The sequence below is a fragment of the Equus quagga genome, chromosome 15 (genome assembly GCF_021613505.1).
Source record: "Equus quagga isolate Etosha38 chromosome 15, UCLA_HA_Equagga_1.0, whole genome shotgun sequence".
Classification (NCBI taxonomy): Eukaryota; Metazoa; Chordata; class Mammalia; order Perissodactyla; family Equidae; genus Equus; species Equus quagga.
In genome coordinates this window covers 40,940,467-40,958,254 of record NC_060281.1, presented here as the reverse complement: position 1 = coordinate 40,958,254, position 17,788 = coordinate 40,940,467, and the positions used below count along the sequence as shown (strand labels likewise).

At 40.5% G+C, this 17,788-nt stretch overlaps 1 protein-coding gene across 3 annotated transcripts in view; it reads right to left on the bottom strand.

Moving 5' to 3' along the window:
- The window catches only part of RIPOR2 (RHO family interacting cell polarization regulator 2), a 212,617-nt gene continuing 194,829 nt past the window's right edge, over positions 1-17,788 (bottom strand). For all 3 annotated transcript variants that reach the window (XM_046640401.1, XM_046640402.1, XM_046640403.1), the window contains exons 18-22: positions 17,371-17,529; positions 14,427-14,629; positions 9,417-9,500; positions 6,125-6,215; positions 1-1,737 (exon numbers count right to left, since the gene is read on the bottom strand). In XM_046640401.1, coding sequence (XP_046496357.1) covers positions 1,637-1,737; positions 6,125-6,215; positions 9,417-9,500; positions 14,427-14,629; positions 17,371-17,529 — 638 coding nt within the window. In that variant the 3' untranslated portion in view covers positions 1-1,636. The remainder of the gene's footprint in view (positions 1,738-6,124; positions 6,216-9,416; positions 9,501-14,426; positions 14,630-17,370; positions 17,530-17,788) is intronic.

Below are 17,788 nucleotides of genomic sequence, written 5' to 3'. Positions count from 1 at the left end.
AATCCAAAAATAATTTTTATTTTAACTTACATGATTGAAAGAGTGATGAATACAAATGCCACAAAACTAAAGGCACCCCCTTCAACCAAAAATAAAAAGCAAAGTGAATACAAAAGATATGGAATTGCTCATGCAATATTCAAAAAATAAAAAACCAAACCAAACAGAAAACTCTGTCACATTGGTGATTTGACTTTCTATAAAAACAGTCATCTTGACCATTTAACAGAGACTATAGACTAGACATACTAACTATGGACTGTACAATGTACCTTTAAAATGAAGGATATATGCATATATATAATATTTATAAATATACAAATATATATATACATTATAACTTCACAGTTGAAAGAACTATTTGCCAGGAAGCCTGGCGAACAATTTTTACTTGCAAATGAAATGAGTTGTTTTTAAAAGTCTTGCTAAAATGTAAATATTTAAAATGACATCTAAATGATATTTTATACAAACACATTCAGAATACAGTTGATATTCCACAGTTTAAATTATACTCATACATATTATTTTGTTATCTTGGCATATCCCACCTTGTATACTCTTAAAAGGAAGAAAAATTATTTAATAAGAGCTACTGAGTGGTTTTGTACTTTATTTAATGGACTTGCTGCCTTGATATGGAAGCTATAATGGGAGCTGTGGTTTTAACTATTTGGCCGAGGAGCCTATCCAGTGGTGAATGATTTGTCTAGCGCAGTAACCATCCCTCAAAGTGTTCTTCTTCCTAAACTCATGGTGATTTTTACAGAAGCCAGGACCACTTTTAATGTCCCTCTGCTCCCAACCCATTAGGATTCCTCCAAGTTCCAGGTTCTTCTACCTCAAAAAGCATCACAGCTTTCTGCATCCGTGACTTTTGGTTTTGATTTGTGCTAGCAGTAAAATAGCTCTATTGTAAAAGTATCATAAAAAAAAATGGCTCTTGTTTTTTAAAAATAGCTTAAGTTTTGCGTGTCCTTTTTTAAATGAGCATGGGTAGAATCTTAATAAGGTAGTCCTTAGTCATCTACTTATCTTTTTACCATAACGAAAACATGCTTCGGAATTTTCAGAATGAAGAAAAGAAACAAAAGAAATTAGTGGAGGCTTGAAAAAATGAAATTAAAAAAAATTAAACCCTTAAAATGTGTCATTTTACCAGGTTCTGCAGGCAAACTTTTATTCAAAGAAATTCTTTTTTGTGCTTTGCGTTTAACGTAAAATTAGGTAGCTAAGGGGGCCACTCAACCCTGAGAACATGACAGAGAAAAACTGCAAGGCGTATGATATTTAGCAAGCTATGACATGACTATTTTGAGCTTATAGAAGATCTTCCCAAAAAGTACAAAGATGGCTGTTTTAAAATCCCATACATATTAGATAAGATGGACTCTTACTATTGTCAGAAGCAATCAACAATGTAATCTACTGAATTATACGTAGCCCTATTCTGTTGGCCAAAGAAGTGGATACGTACTGTGAAACTGGATTTTGAATTCTTTTGATAACACGTTAAATTTCCGGACAACCTCAACAGAACTCTTCAAGTTTGAAACACATTCCAGCTAAATCACAGCACCATCTTGATTAAGAGGGCCATTTATTAAGTCAGCCGTTAGGCAGAGTTAACTTGTAATTAAAAGGCCGTGGCAACTTCAGTTCCATGACGACCTCCAACTTTAACACAGTCTCGAGGAAATTTGTCCAACTGTTCATATGCAAGCCGCCCATCTTCTCCTGGATATAGAACATTAAAAATGAATACCAGTTTAAACTTTTTTATTCGTCATTCAGAATAATTAATTCTGATAAATTAATACCAATTGTTTGGGTATGGATCGCTATATTTTGCTAATGTGAACTTTAGGTACCGAAAAGTCATCTTCTGTTATTCTTAATTATACTGTTTTCTAAGTAATGTTTAGAACAACCGAGAACTTTTGAGCTAAGCCAGAGACTAAAAGAATGCCAACGTGTGAATCAGAGTAGAAGTTCTATGGGCATTTGGTGTTGATAATTTCACATAATAGATCTACTCCTGAGAAATCATATGGATTATATTTTAAGAGCATTAGGGATTTCAATATGGCTGGTCCTTCATTTCAGTGCATTGAACTTTTTTTTTTTTTGAGGAAGATTAGCCCTGAGCTAACATCTGCTGCCAATCCTCCTCTTTTTGCTGAGGAAGACTGGCCCTAATATCCATGCCCATCTTCTTCTGCTTTTTTTTTTTTTTATATATGTGGGACACCTGCCACAGCATGGCTTGTCAAGCAGTGCCATGTCCGCACCTGGGATCTGAACTGGCAAACCCCGGGCCACTGAAGCAGAATGTGCACACTAAACTGCTGCGCCACTGTGCCGGCCCTCAGTGCATTGAACTTTTACATAACTTTTGCTTTTATATATTGGTACATCTAAACGATCTTTCATAAAAGTCAAATTTAGGCTTTCAAACTTCAGCTGAAAAATTACTCTTTGCCATATAAACGTGGTCATGCCGTCTACCAGCCAACAGCTAGTTCAGTTTTGTCAGTAGTACCATCTTGAATAGGAACAGCTAGCATGTATTTGCAAATTATTTGAATATTTTGTTCCATTTTTCCTATTTTTAAAAACATGATTAGAAAATCGGAAAATGAGTAACAGACACTAGCGATAAGAAGCAGGCTTTCATACATTTAACACAATAAGACAAAGATGGGAATAATCAGTTGTGCTCAATCAGAAGTTCATTGTGAAAAAAACAAAAGTAAAAAAAAGATTCATGAACGTTGGAAATACACTCATATTAGTGGGTTTTAGAAAAGGAGTGTAATCATGGATTTTATAATATACTGTAGTCTCTGGAAACAGAAGCCTTTTAATAAACCAAAAGTCTGTTCTTTTTTTTTTTTTCTGGTACATTTAACATTTTCAGTAATACGTTGGATATAAAAGTAGAGATTCGCCTGTATTTAAAAGAACTTTGTAGTGAACTCTTCTATAAGCAAAAGCCAAGAATTTTAAGAGATTTTTGTTGATTTTTTTCCTGCTTGCCTTGACTTTTCTGAGGCAAATGCTATTTTTTTTCTTTTTTCCTAATGTGGTGGTTTTCAACTTTTTATTACTTTGGAGTAGAGCCCTTTGTTTGAAACTAAACATTTATGCAAAACCCTGACATAGAAAACATTAAAAACAGCAGCTTTTCAGCTGATGACGGGGGGAGATGGAGAGACAGAGAGCCCGAGCTAGGCCCATTCATACCATGCTCCCTGCCCCTCACACACACTCCCATGGATGCCTTGGCTAATGAATGCTATTTTAAAAACAGCGAATACCAGGCCAGTTCCTAGTTTGCTCATGGATATATTCCAATTTTGAGGTGTTCAGTTCTTCCCCCAGAGACCCACAGAGTCCAGGTGGCCTAGGGGGTTGGGATTCCATGGCAGTGCTCTATGGGTCTGGGTGTCCATGGCAGATTATGCAACTTCAGCAGGCTTCAGTGTGCCCCTCTGTAAAATGAGACTAACGGTACTTCCTCCCTCATGGAGTCCTGGAGAGGATTAAACAAGCTAACCCCTGCAGATGTCTCAAAACAGTGCCTGACACAGAGCAATTCCTCTACAGGTGTTACAGCGACACAACCAGGGCTGGGCCCTCAGGGCATCTCACTCTTCCTATCATTCAGTTTTCAGTGGGCTTTGATCTGTGTTGGCTCCTCCGCTGGTCCTTTAACAGTCCTATGAAGTAGGTATGGTGTTGGAGGAGAAAGAGCTCGAGCTTTGGGGTGTCAGGCAGTGTGGTTCCAAATGGGACTGAGGTCCAGACAGGACACAACGGACTGTCCATAGCCATGGTGAAAACTCTGTCCAATATAGTGGCCACCAGCCGCATGTGGCTACTTAAATTTAAATGGCAACCACTCAAAATTAAAGTGGAAACTTGAGTTCCTCATTCACAGCAGCCACGTTGAAATGCTCCGTAGCCACATGAGAATACTGGCTGCCGTATGGGACAGTGCACATAGAGGACATTCCCATCGTCACAGAGGGACCTGCTGGGCAGCTCTAGGTTAAAATATTGAAGTAACTCCGTACTGGCTGGTAAACAGCTGCTGCTCTGAGTCCCTCAAATGCCCTGTGACCACCCTCATCCGAGGGCAGTTTTATCAACTTCCACTGAAAACACTGTTTTCATTATATCAATTCAATCATCTGTGTGAAATAAAAATGCACCAGTATTTATGTAGTAGGGTCAAAGGAGATTCATAACATTGAGTTGAGAGGTTCTCAAACTTTGTTGCACATTAGAATCACTTGGGAGAATTTTAAAAATCCCAATGCCAAGGCACACCTCAGACCAATGAAAGCAGAACCTTTGAAAGTGGAACCCAGGCATGGGTGTATTTTAAAGCTTCCTTGGTGATTCCGATGTGCAGCTGGCGCTGAGAACCATGATCTGGTGGTGCGAGAGGGCCTGGGGGCTGCAGGGAGCCCTGTCTGTAAAGAGCTAAGGTGAAGCAGGCGTGATGAGCAGGCCTGGAGGTGCTGCTATTTCTGCAGCTGAAGTGAATCTTGGGGCACCTTCAATAGGGATAAGCTTCCTTAGGTTACACTGGAAAGACAAGCATTGTTGGCTACGCTTTACACATGTCCGGCACACCTTGTTATTTCAGAACATTAAGGGATAAAAGAAGTTCAAACTAACAATATCCTGGGCACAGTTTTAGGGATTTAAATAATTTCTATGCCTAAAACAGCCATAAGGAAAAACCGTTTTATCCTCTAAACAAACATATGCTGGCCAAGATTTCTGTACATCGAATGATATATTCAAAAGCAGAACGAAGCCGTACTAAACCCGTAATGAAGAAAGAACACCTAACAATGAATGTGATTTTCACGGTGATTATAAATGCCATGAGATTTCCTATTACGTTATTAAGCTACTAAAGTCAAACTAGGGTGGCTTTTTTCCAGCTAGTCTTATTGACCGGATTATATTTGAGGACTTTTAGGTGTATAGTTTTTATACTTTAAGAGTATGTTGTAGTAGTTTATTTATTTATAACATTTATATTTTTTTATGCAGAGTTAAAAAAGCCTCTTTCTACCCTCCCAACTCCCCCAAAAGAATAAAAGTATGAAAGCTGTTAGGCATGAACCTTTATAAAGTGGAGTGAAGGGGAAGGTTTATCTGGTTATTCTAGAATAAAATAAGACTGATCTTCTCTTCTTTGGTGTTAGGGCTCAGGGAGGCACAGGCCAGCAGGGCAATCAGAGGTTAACCTGACAGTCAGACTAAGGTACCCGGGGGATGATGGCATTCCCTGGGGAAGGCACCCTGGAACCTCAGCCAATCATTGTCCTCCATGTAGCGCTGACCCCAACCTGGCCATCCAATCCGGATTCTGACTGTTACCCCTGCATTATGGTTTGACTTCTATGTTCTTGATTCCACATGGTGCACAGACTGGTCAACCCATCTAGAAAAGCTCCAGAAAGCAACACTCACCCTCAACATCCAGACAGTTAGAACCAGCAGTTGGGGGGAGATAGAAATTGGTCAGTTCTTTATACTCTGTGTGTGTGTGTGTGTGTATAGAAGTGTGAGCAGATAGCCTATAGGGGGACAATTGCTAAAACAGGGCACGTGAAATTTTTCCTTACAGTTCCCTTTGAGGGTATCAAAAGTAAACAATCATGGGAACAGATAAACAAAGTGTGGTCTCTCCATACAACGGGATATTATTCAGCCTTAAAAAGGAAGGAAATTCTGACACATGCCACGACATCGATGAACCTTGAAGACATTAACCTACATGAAATAAACCAGTCACTAAAAGACAAATGCTCTATAATTTCACTTATGTGAGGTGACTAGAGTTGTCAAATTCATAGAGATAGAAAGCAGAATGGTGGTTTCCAGAAGCCAGGGGAGGGGAAGCTGGGAAGTTATTATTCAATGGGGACAGAGTTAGTTTTGCAAGATGAGAAGAATTCTGCACGTTGCACAGCAATGTGAATATACGTACTTCTGAACTATACACTTGCAAAGGGTTTAGGTGGTAAATTTTATGTTTTACCACAATAAAAAAAATTGCAAAAAAAAAAAGCAAACAATCACATAAAAAACAACTCACCAAGAGACAAGAGGGTTTCTGAGGCCACATTTCTGATTTCTTCAGTGTCAGACTGACACAATGTCACCAGCATTTTAATGCTTTCAGTAGCCTACAAGGAGAAAATACATAAAATAGCATTCTGTTTTTATGTCTATGATTACATGAGATTTAGCATTTCAAAGCTGGTCGGGACTTTAAAAACCATCCAACTCAGGGGTTCCCAAACCTAGCTGAGTGTCAGGATCACTTTAGCGAGGTCTTTTAAGTACAGATTCCTGGGCACCACTCCAGACGGACTATATTAGAATTTCCTGGGTTGGAGCCCAGGATTTGTACTTGCAGGAGCTCCGATGATCAGCTAAATTCCTCATTTCACCGAGGACTCCAGGCCTAGGGCAGTGAAGTGACTAGCTCGCTTTTCTAGAATAGAATTTACTTCTCCTAGTTCTTTCCATTGTATTGTACTCCTTCCAAAATAGCTCTAATTTAAGAATTCCTAATATTTAACTTATATACTAAAATGGAGGAAAAGAATAAAGGTCAAGGATGGGAATTCTTCTGTTTGTTTATTCCACAAACATTTATTGAGCACTCCACATGAACCATTCAGTTCACAAGACATGAGATAGTCAGCAATGAACAAGACACAGTCCTGGCCCTCCAGAGTTTATAGTCTAGAGGAAAGACAGATTGTTAAACAAGTAAAGTAATTATTATAACGAACAATAGGCTGATTCAGGGTGCTAGGGCAGAACATGACTGGGAAATGTAACCTGGTCTGATTAGGGAAGTCTTTAGGGAGGAAGTGATATCTCAGAGGAGTTAGCTAGGTTTGGGCATGTGGTAGGGGTGTGTGAGTGTGTGTGTGTGTGTGTCTGTGTGTGCACGCATGCACATGTGTATTTGGGAGTGTGGAGAAGGAAACAAATTCTAGACAAGGGAATAGCTTGTGACAGGGTCCAAATCAAGGAGGGCCTTACAAGTCACATTAAAGGTTTTGGACTTCATTCTAAGATCACTGAAAGCCATGGGAGAGTTTTAGGCAGGATTTGTATTTTATTATGAGCATTCCAATTGCAGCAAAGAAGATGGACTGAAGGGGGTTCAGACTCTAAAGAGGCAAAGAGACTGGTAGGAAGGTTGCTCGAATCCAGGTGAAAAGAGTGGGGATAAAGAGTGGACAGATTCAGGCTACTGAGGAAGTGGGATCTACAGGATGGGGAGGCTGGTTGGATGTGGAGGAGGGGGGTGGTCACTGATGGCTTCTAGATTTCAGGCACGAGCTACTGGGAGGTGATTGTGTGATCATTAAGACACAGAAGACTAGATGTGGGGGTGAGATGGGTCGAGTGAAAGGTGACTTCCGAGTGGAGATATCTAACAGCAAGCTGGATAAGAGGTGGGAAAGGAAGGCCAGGACTGGAAATATTGGGACTTATTAGCATGTACATGACAATGGAAGACATGGGAGTCGATGTTTACCCAGGGAGAACACGCAGAGGGGGAAGAGGGCCTAGCATAGCATCTCTGCGAACACGTATTTAGGGCAGGTAGAGAAAGGCAGCCCGCCTGCTACAAAACAGAAGTGCTCTTGCTGAGATTTTGAGGAGTTGACAATAGGTAACAAATTAGGTTTTTCTGGGGCTGGCCCCGTGGCCGAGTGGTTAAGTTTGCACCCCACTTCAGCGGCCCAGGGTTTCACGGGTTCAGATCCTGGGCGTGGACATGGCACCGCTCATCAGGCCATGCTGAGGTGGCGTCCCACATACCACCACTACAAGGACCCACAACTAAAAATACACAACTAGGTACGGGGGGGCTTGGGGAGAAAAAGGAAAAATAAAATCTTAAAAAAAAAATAAAAGTATATCTTAACTTAAAAAAAAAATTAGGTTTTTCTTTCTCGGAAGACAGCTAGGTTTATGAAGCGGTGGTGGTGGTGCTGGGTGCCAGAACATGGCAAACTGGAGTGAGCAGCATGCGTAGACTCTGGGTTAGCCCAATGAGACAGCTCAGGGACCTAAAATTGGAGGGCCACTGGATTTAAGGACCCTCATCCCTCAAGGTCATTTCCAGTGTGATAATAGAAAAGAAAAATGTGGGATGTCTGCTTGCTATCATTAATTAAAAAAAATTATTTTCCCCAACAAGGTAGCTAGTTGATTGGTTTGGGTGGCTGAAACCATGAGTCTGCACTGTTTTCACACCACGCTCATAGAGCCCCTTTCAGGAGCTAGGGTTGGTTTAGAAAGAGGTCTTTTATTCTGCAGAAAGGATCCTATCTTCTAGGAGAAAAGGGAAAAGGGGAGGAATCGGGGCTCCCACACTTGGGATATGCCAGAATTTGAAACTGTAGCTTCTACTATCACCTTCGCAGCATGTAAATTCACAAAAACCAACGCAGATCACTGTATCCTCATGTCTCTATTTACGTTAACTCCCATATCACAGCCATCATCCTGATGGGTCACCGTATATCAGGAGACAACTCACTGTGGGCTTTTTTTTTGGTCACCTAAAGGTAATTTTTTGACCAAGTAACAAGGAAGGCAAAATTTCCCAGAGCGGTTTTTCTTCACAGGTCATTAACTTTTTCTTTTGAGGTGTTAATCCCTTTCTTCATGTCCCATCAGGCCTGCAGGTCCCTGCCCCTTGTCCCACGCACCCATCCAAGATTCTAGCAAGTTCTAAGGTGTGGCTTTCTCATTCTTTTCTCAATAGTGATTAGTCTTGTTTTTTGTGATTAAGGTAGGTCAAACATTAAATCTTGACTATTGAAAGGCAAACTCTTTAATGATGGGAATTCTCAGCCCTTTTTTCCATTTCCTTTTGAGCTCTCTCATTGCTCACTAACACCTCCCTTTGACCCAATTAAGATTAGTGAGCCGTTTAGTAATAACAGTTCATGGGGAAGGATCTAGAAATTTACAAGTACAATGAATTTTAGTACTTTGCAAATTTTATTTGTCCCTGCTATTTTTTTGGACACAATAAAAATTGGTGAAATCATCATCTCATCTTGCTTTGGGGATAAGATAAACTTTTTTAATATTGACCCAGAGGCAAACTGATTCCAGTGGGTTATTGAAAAACATAATTGCTTTCTGAAACTTATTGACTTTAACAAAACAAAGTCATATTTAGTTACTGTGTAAAGATAAAAGGAACCCCCAAGCTAAGATAGCATGCTCAGGAGATGGGAAATGCTGCCACGACAGGCACTCCTGCATATGGAAGGAAAGCCGTTCTGTACACTTGGCTGAGTCGTGCTCAAAGCTCAGCTGCCAGGGGGCTTGATGCTGGGCTTTACCTCCAGGCTTCTGAGGGCCAGGCAAGCTGCCTTCTGGAGCTGAAGGTCTGTCTTTGTTAGTGCTTCACAGTAATAGAGCAAGGCCTGAAAGAGAAGGAGAGTGTGAAGACATTTTGATGTGTTTGTAGTTTCAGAGCTATATATCATTTTTACTCCCTGAGATAAACTACGGCATAAAACAAGACATTCTGCACTACCTTCAGAGCCAAAAAAATAAGACCAACCAAAATTCATGTTTATTAAAAGAGTAGTCTCATCTTTTACATTCTACCACGTCACAGACTCTGGGGAATACGAATTTGGAAGATAAAAAGTTATGATTCCAGCTTCCAAGGGACCCTCAGGTCTAGTAGAAATGCTAAGATTATTTAGAAGGAACTTCAGAGAAGAAATGTACCAGGTGCCACAAAAAATCGATGCAATGCTGAGTCAGTCACGTGGAAGAGAGTCACCTTCTGGAGTGCCAGGGCAGGTGCCACAAAAATGATGTTTGAACTGGACTGGAAAGGATGCGTTAGATTTCAGTTGGGAAGCTGGGGGAGCAAATGGCCTTCCAGCCAAAAGGAAGACAGGAGGCAGGAAGTTCCAGCGATAAGGCAGTGCTGTGTTTATACATGGCATATGGATATCTGTAGAAAAATCTCTACAAAAATAAATTTTCTTATTTTTACCAAGCTAAATAGCTTATAATTCTTTAACTTCTCGCTTTTGCATGGCCACCTGTCCTCCCAAGGTCTTAATTTCATGCCTGGATCACCACCACAGCATTTCTGCTTCCAGCATCTAATGATGAGGGATCCCTTCCTCAAGTGTATATTATGACTCTCATGAGCCTACCCACCTCCCATCTCTTAGGATGGTCAAGTGCCTTCTCCTCTTTATTTTGGCCTGGCATTGGATTGGAACTCCTCATTATGAGCTTTTCAAGGTCCTAAACTAGTTGGCTACTCACTCTCTCTCCAACTGCTTGCTTTTCCTGCCACACTCTGTCGTTGAATCCAGTCACTGTGCTCCCCACAGAGAAAGCCATGTGCTCTGCTCTCCTGTTGGACAGGCTTCATTCCTGACTTTCTTCAAAATGGGCTCAAGACCCAGGTCCCACTTCATTAACCACTGTGTGACCAGCTCTCTAGGATCCTTTTCTCTGATTTCTTATGACTTACATTTTCCTTGATTTGTATTAAGCTATCTGTCATTATTTATATGTGTCTGTATTTATAAGTATATATATTTCTAATATGTCTCTCAATTTCCTCACATATGATTTTAGGCATTTTACTTAACTTGCTGTGCCTCAGTCTGCTAATCTGCAAAATGGTTGTAATAATAAGACCCACTCATAGGGCTTTGTGAATTTTAAATGTGGCATCACATGTTAAGGACTGAAAATAGTGCCTGGCACAAAGTAAGCCCTCAATAAATACAGCTCTAATATTACTTCTATTCTTACATATATCTGTGAATTCATATATTTGTTTATAGGAAAAAGATACCACAGGGTTCTCATTTATGTTGAAGCTCCCTAAGGATGAAGATCTCGTTTTGTGTTTTTAATTTATTAAACTCCTTATACAACCTAGAACGTTATTCTGTACTTAGTGAGTACCCATCATAGTGTCTAGATGAAATAGCTTGAAAGTGTAATCAGCCACTTAATGATGTGATTGTCATGAGATGCCACATAGTATTGTGATGGTCACCCACAGCTGTGGTTAAACATATCCTCTTTATTCAGTTCTATAGAAGAACTCCATTCTTTTTTAAAATGGAGATATAATTCACATAGCATAATATTCACCCTTTAAAGTGTATAATTCAGTGGTTTTTAGGACATTCACACACCATCACTACTATCTAATTCCAGAACATTTCCATTACCCCAGAAAGAAATCCTGCATCCATCAGCAGTCATTCCCATTTTCTCCTTCCTCCAATTCCTGGCAACCACTAATTTACTCTCTGTCTCAATGGATTTGCCTATTCTGGACATTTCATATGAACGGAATCATATAATATGTGGCCTTTATGTCTTGCTCTTTCACTTAGCATCATGTTTTCAAGGTTCATCCATGTTGTAGCATGTATCACCACCCCATTCCTTTTTATGCTGAATAATATTCCATTGTAAGGACAGACCACTTTTGTTTATTCATGAGTTGATGGACATTTGGATTATTTCCACTTTTGGCTATTAAAAATAATAGTAATAGTAGAAGTCCCATTTCACTTAGCCTTTTTCATAATCAATTGATTTTGACGTCCAGGACTAGCTCTTGTTAAAATTATAAAGTGGATGAACTTCAGCACACAACTCTTCTCTATTTTCCTCATTTATCCCTCCTAAGAGCCTTCAAGGTTTAACAACCAAACCAAAGGTTTAACTCTTTCAAACCATACATTCTAAGGCTTAAATGACTGATAATGACTTAAATTGCCCTTCCTCTCAGGCATGTTTACATTATAACAATGATTCAATGGGGATGAAGTGCTGGATCTTGACCTGGGTCAGTCCACCACTGGGAAAGGAACTTTGGAGGGGGCTTCTGGGCCACACTGTCCCTTGGAGTACAGGACTGAATCTCTACTGGCTTGAGTGGGATCTGGGGGCTATTTCTTGAAAGCATTTGGCACTGCCCTGTGCCATGCAGAGATACACAATCTCGCAAAACAAGTGAGCATCACATTGCTTATTTTAGTTTGAGCAGTTGCCTAAGAAATGGTGGCTGCAGTGACACTAGATTGGTAGTAGTTCTAAGAAGCAAACAGAGGGTGTACTGTGAAGCAAGAAGCCCCCTGGTGCAAAGTAAGAGAGTTAGCATCTCCCTTGGCAGGTCCTAGATGATTAAAGAAGCAACAACATCCCAATATGACAGTATAATTGGAGAAGAATAGATATTTCCTACTTGTCTAGTTGGGAGGAAAAAAGCATAGAAGAAGGAATCAACACACAACTTTTAGTTCAATAGCTATGATTCTTGAAGCAAGGTTCAAGGTTTACAGTAACACCAGCTCTCATCTAGGTATTTTTGTATTGCTTTAGCCCTTCACAGCTAGTTTCAAGAATTAATGAACTAACCTTTGCTATTTCATATAAGAAAAAATGGAAAGAGTTCAGGGTTTGGGCGGGGGCCTAACATTTCTAGGTGGTATCCATGTTCTACCACTTAACTAGTGTCATCTTAGCCAAGTTTAACTATTCAGAGGCTCAGTTTCCTCATCTATAAAATAGAGGATAATAACACACATCTTGTTATAGAGAAGACACGTAAGCGATGTAACACAGTGACTGGTGTTTAGCAGGTACTCAGTAATTGGCAGTGATTATTATTTCTTATTTTTCTGACTAGATTGGAAACACTCCAAGGACAGGGACTATTTTCCCTTTATTTCTACTGGGTCCACAAAATCCTCCATGCTGCATCAGGGACACATCAGTCACTTAATAAAGACTCATTCATGAAAAATAAATTCGAGAGAATAAACATAAGAGCTGAATTCAAATAAAAAGAGATCATGTCACCCGTGGACGTTCCCTAAAAGTAAAAGGTGCATACGGAAGTGCCAGAGGAGGGCCAGGTTGTAACTGCTGCTGTTTCTAAGGGGATGCTAGAAGCCTGGCTCCTTCTCATGATCAAGAGTGCCACGATCCTGCTCACAGAAGACTCTGTATACTCGGATGCCTGTATACACGGCTACCAGCAGTGTTCTCACTTCTTTAATTTTCTTCCTCTCATTCAGTGAGGGTGAGGACAGTTGGCCTATAGAACAGCCTTTTGACCCAATTCCAGTAAAAGTCCACAACTTTGTGGGAAAGAACAAAACAAAATTCATGCTCTTGGCCCAAAATAGCATTAGAATGGACTATCTTCTTGTGAGTACACCAACATCCCACCACACCCTAGCTCAGGTAATGCCTTAGAAAAGTTAGACTCTTCTCAGAGTCCAACATTTGACCTTTCCAAGGACAAGAAGGAGCCAAGTTTAATTTTCTTGAGCTGGAGAGGGTTGATGGGAGTTAGTTGTTAGAATGACCGTTCAAATTGTAAAGGGCGCCCAGAGGACCAAGGCCCCTGTCCCAGCCCCAATGGGTTTGAATTGCAGATGCCTGTTACACCTGGATGGCTACTGGATTGAAGCCAAGAAACAGGTAAATCATCCCTTTCCTAGCAACAAGAGTGATAGCTTTTAAACTTAAAAATATTCTAGCTCTTTGACCCAAAAGTTTGACAACTTGACCCCAAACTACTCATAAAATAAGTGTGTGTGAACACACATGTATGATCACCATATACGTATGTATGATCACCATAATATTTTTCCAAGTTGGAAACTATACAAATGCCCACCAATATAGAATAATAAATTATGGGCTGTCTATACACTGAGATGCCATTGATCCATCAAATAGAATGGAGTAGATCAATATGTTCTGCCATGGAAGGAAAATAACCACGATATAGTACATTTAAAAAATCAATCACGGGGGCCAGCCCGTGGCCGAGTGGTTAAGTCCACGCATTCCGCTGCAGGCGGCCCAGTGTTTCATGGGTTTGAATCCTGGGCGCAGTCATGGCACTGCTCATCGAGCCATGCTGAAGCGGCGTCCTACATGCCACAACTAGAAGGACCCACAACTAAGAATATACAACTATGTACCGAGGGGCTTTGGGGAGAAAAAGGAAAAAAATAAAATCTTTAAAAAAAAATCAATTACACAACAGAATAGTGTGATCTAATTTAAGAAAAAGTAATTACATATGTTAGCATGTACATAGAAAAAAATCTGAAGGAATAGACACTAAGTTATTAATAGTTTTCTCTGGCGGCTGGACGTACAGGTGTTTAAGTACTTATAGAACATTTTTGCAATTTAAATTGTTTTACAGGGTATATATTATCAATAAGTGGAAGAAAATTATTTTTAGAAAAGAACAAATGACAAAATATTAATAGTAAATGATAGAAAATTAAACAAGCTTCTGGCTCGATGCCTGTGATTTTGTGCCCTACCTTTTCCCTGAAATGCTCATTTCTGGAGGCTGCTGTCAAGTAAAGCGTCACAGCCTCTCGGACTTCACTGTCGTCCCCGGTTAACAGCAGAGCCAGAGTCCTGAGAACTTCCTGCTGGGCTGGCAGGCTGCCCGGTGCAAGGTCACTCATGGCCTGGAGTAGTTTTTCATCTCTTAATGATTGTAGAGTATGAACCATGGAAACTAGAGAGCGAGAAGAAAAGAGTTCACTTTCTGACATTAAAGTAACACGCCCATTAGAAATATAAATGAGACTCAAGTATATACATAACAACAGACCCAAGTGTATATGAAAAATTAGCATATGATACAGGTGATGTTTCCAACTAGTGAGAAAAGGACAGATTATTCAGATAATTATATTAAGGCAAATGGCAAATCATATGAGAAAACAGTGATGGTGGATCCTCCTCATAATGGCTACCAAAACAACTTACAGGTGAATTAAATCGTCAAAGGTAAAAATACGTAGTGAAGAAAATACAAGTAAACACTTTGTACAATCTTCCGGAGAGAGCAAACTCTGCTGCCCCTGTCTTTCAGTCAGACCCGTCTGGCAAAACTTTAACCGTGAGTGACCCCAACTCTGCGTCCTCTCTGTCTGCACTCAGGCAGCTGGGCCCTGATGGAGAAATCCGGCTGGTTGGCTGGAATATGGAGACAATATGATAAAATATAGGGTTTTGAGTCCCATTTGGACAAACTGACCACATTGATTAACTAAGGAATGTACTGGAATTCCTAACTAGATATCCAGCATGGGCATTTGTTAGCCACAAAAACGTTATGATGGGAGTGTGTCTGTCAGTACAGATGGGAAAATATAAGCTAAAATTCATATTCCGTTGACAGAGCAGCATCCTCTACACAATAGAGAAGTTTGTGAACTATCAAGACTTCTTTTGCTTTAATTTCTTATTTCTCCTCCTGTGTATGTTCTGGAGATTTTGCTACTTTATAAATAAATAGCCTAATTAAAAGTCTTGAGATAGTACCATGTATAACAGCTAAAAAAAACACAATGGAAAACAACCTAAACGTTCAACAGTAATCAAATATGTTAGTCTATATCCAAATGCAGGGATCCTGTAAAACTAAAAAAATTATTTCAAAGAATTAATAACGTGGGATATAATACCAAATAAAAAACCAGAATGTAACATTCTAGAATGAGTAATCACAATTTTGAAATTTAAAACCCATGCATATTCAATTGAAAAATATATTAAATTCTAAAAGTAGGAGAATGGGTGATTTGAACTTTTTCCTTTATGCTTCTCTATGTTTTCTAAATTTTTTTTTTTTTATAATCAAGGCCTTTTTCTTTTGTAAAGAAAAAAAAAAGACATGTAAAAGGTTAGGGCTTTTTTCATTTCATTTTCTATTCCTACCAATAAATGAGCAGGCCTTCTCTGGGACCATGTAATAAGAGGCTTGGAGATGTCAACTGCCACTGATGTAAACTGAGTAATACAGAAATTTACTCAGAAACTTGATCTAGACTGTGACAATTTAATATCAAAAAATGAAGAATCTGGGCCAGCCTGGTGGCACAGCAGTTAAGTTCGCACGTTCCGCTTTGGCAGCCCAGGGTCACTGGTTCAGAGCACGGGTGCGGACCTATGAACTGCTTGTCAAGCCATGCTGTGGCAGGCGTCCCACATATAAAGTAGAGGAAGAAGGGCTGGCCCAGTGGTGCAGCAGTTAAGTTTGCATGTTCCGCTTCAGCGGCTCGGGGCTGGTTTGCTGGTTTGGATCCCGGGTGTGGACATGGCACCGCTTGGCATGCCATGCTGTTGCAGGCGTCCCACATATAAAGTAGAGGAAGATGGGCACAGATGTTAGCTCAGGGCTAGTCTTCCTCAAAAAAGAAAAAGAGGATTGGCAGCAGTTAGCTCAGGGCTAATCTTCCTCAAAAAAAAAAAAAAAAAAAAGAGAGGAAGAATCTAATAAGTGAGACTCTGTGTCCTAAACCAGCAGCACCTGCCTAGCCTTTCTCCTTCTAGCACTCTGTACCAGCATTTGCTCTTCCTGAGGGGCTATGCACAGACTCTTTGGCGTTCAGGCTGGTATGGCGCTGGGTGGAAGATTTCCTTCCTCTCACTGTGATGCCAACCACAGTGCTGGACATGTTGTCGCAGGGTTTAATCTTCCAGAAAGAGAAAATCTAAGCCTGGGTCTGGGCCAGACATGTTGCTGCTGCCTGGTGCTGGGCCAAACTGCCTACTCCCAAAGAACAGACCTCATTCCCACGCCTCTTCACCCACATCGTCAAGCCTCAGTGGATTTACATATCACAGACTTGGGAACCAGAAACCAGCTCTTCCTTGCCTGGCTCCACTCCCAAAGAGGTTTTCACTCATTTCAGACACTTAGTTTATTTCTGACATTTGAAGTGCCACATGAAAAGGCAATAATGAACTTCATTGCGCACCCCAACGTTGGAGCCCATTCTTCTCATCCCATGTGATGTGCAGCCTTAGATTTGGTTTCCCATCTTTCCCTCATTTCCCTTCCCAATCTGTCACCCTCTTTGCCTTCTTTTGAATCCCATTTCTGCTTACTACTATGAAAGTGCCACTCAAAAGGGCAATGTAAAATAGTATTGCATGTAGGCTTGATCCTACAAGTGGTAAATACATCAATGAAGGAAAGAAATTACAGTGGAGTCTTAAATCATTGACCAGCTTCCTGTTAACGGTACCCCACTGCTAGATGATTGGGTTGATTTAGTAAATTCCTGGTTCACTGCCAAGAGGCTTACTAATGTTAAAAGTCCAGAGTCATTTAAAAGGTAAATCTCAGCCCAGCTGTTGACTTGGGGAAAAAAAAAAAGGTTACCCTCACTAAAAACTATGACCAAAAAACCCAGAGATAACTCCAAAGTGAGCCACCACATAGTGTGACAAAAGAACACGTCCCACCTTGCTTGGCCAGCTGGTTCAAGTAACTCTCTAGGTCACTCACACCGTGGCTGGTAAAGTAGCTGTAATACTGGAAAACAGTGACGACTTCTGAGGAGAGGCTGGAGGAGAGCAGAGGCTCAGCCCGGTCCAGGATTTGGGACACCAGGGTGCGAAACACTATTTGGAAGGGGAAGATACAAAGCAGCTTTTAAGAACCATGACCATTCATTCACTCCTCCAACTATCTTTTTACTGTGGTACAGAATAGAGAGAAATGTGTAAAGTGAGCTCAGCATAAGTGCACAGTCGGATGATTTTTGCATATCTATACACCTGTGTAGCTGCCATTTAGATCACTATCCAGAACACTGCTAGCAACCCATAAGGTTTTCTTGTGCCCCTTCCCAGTCTATAGTTACCCATCCACCCTCCCTAT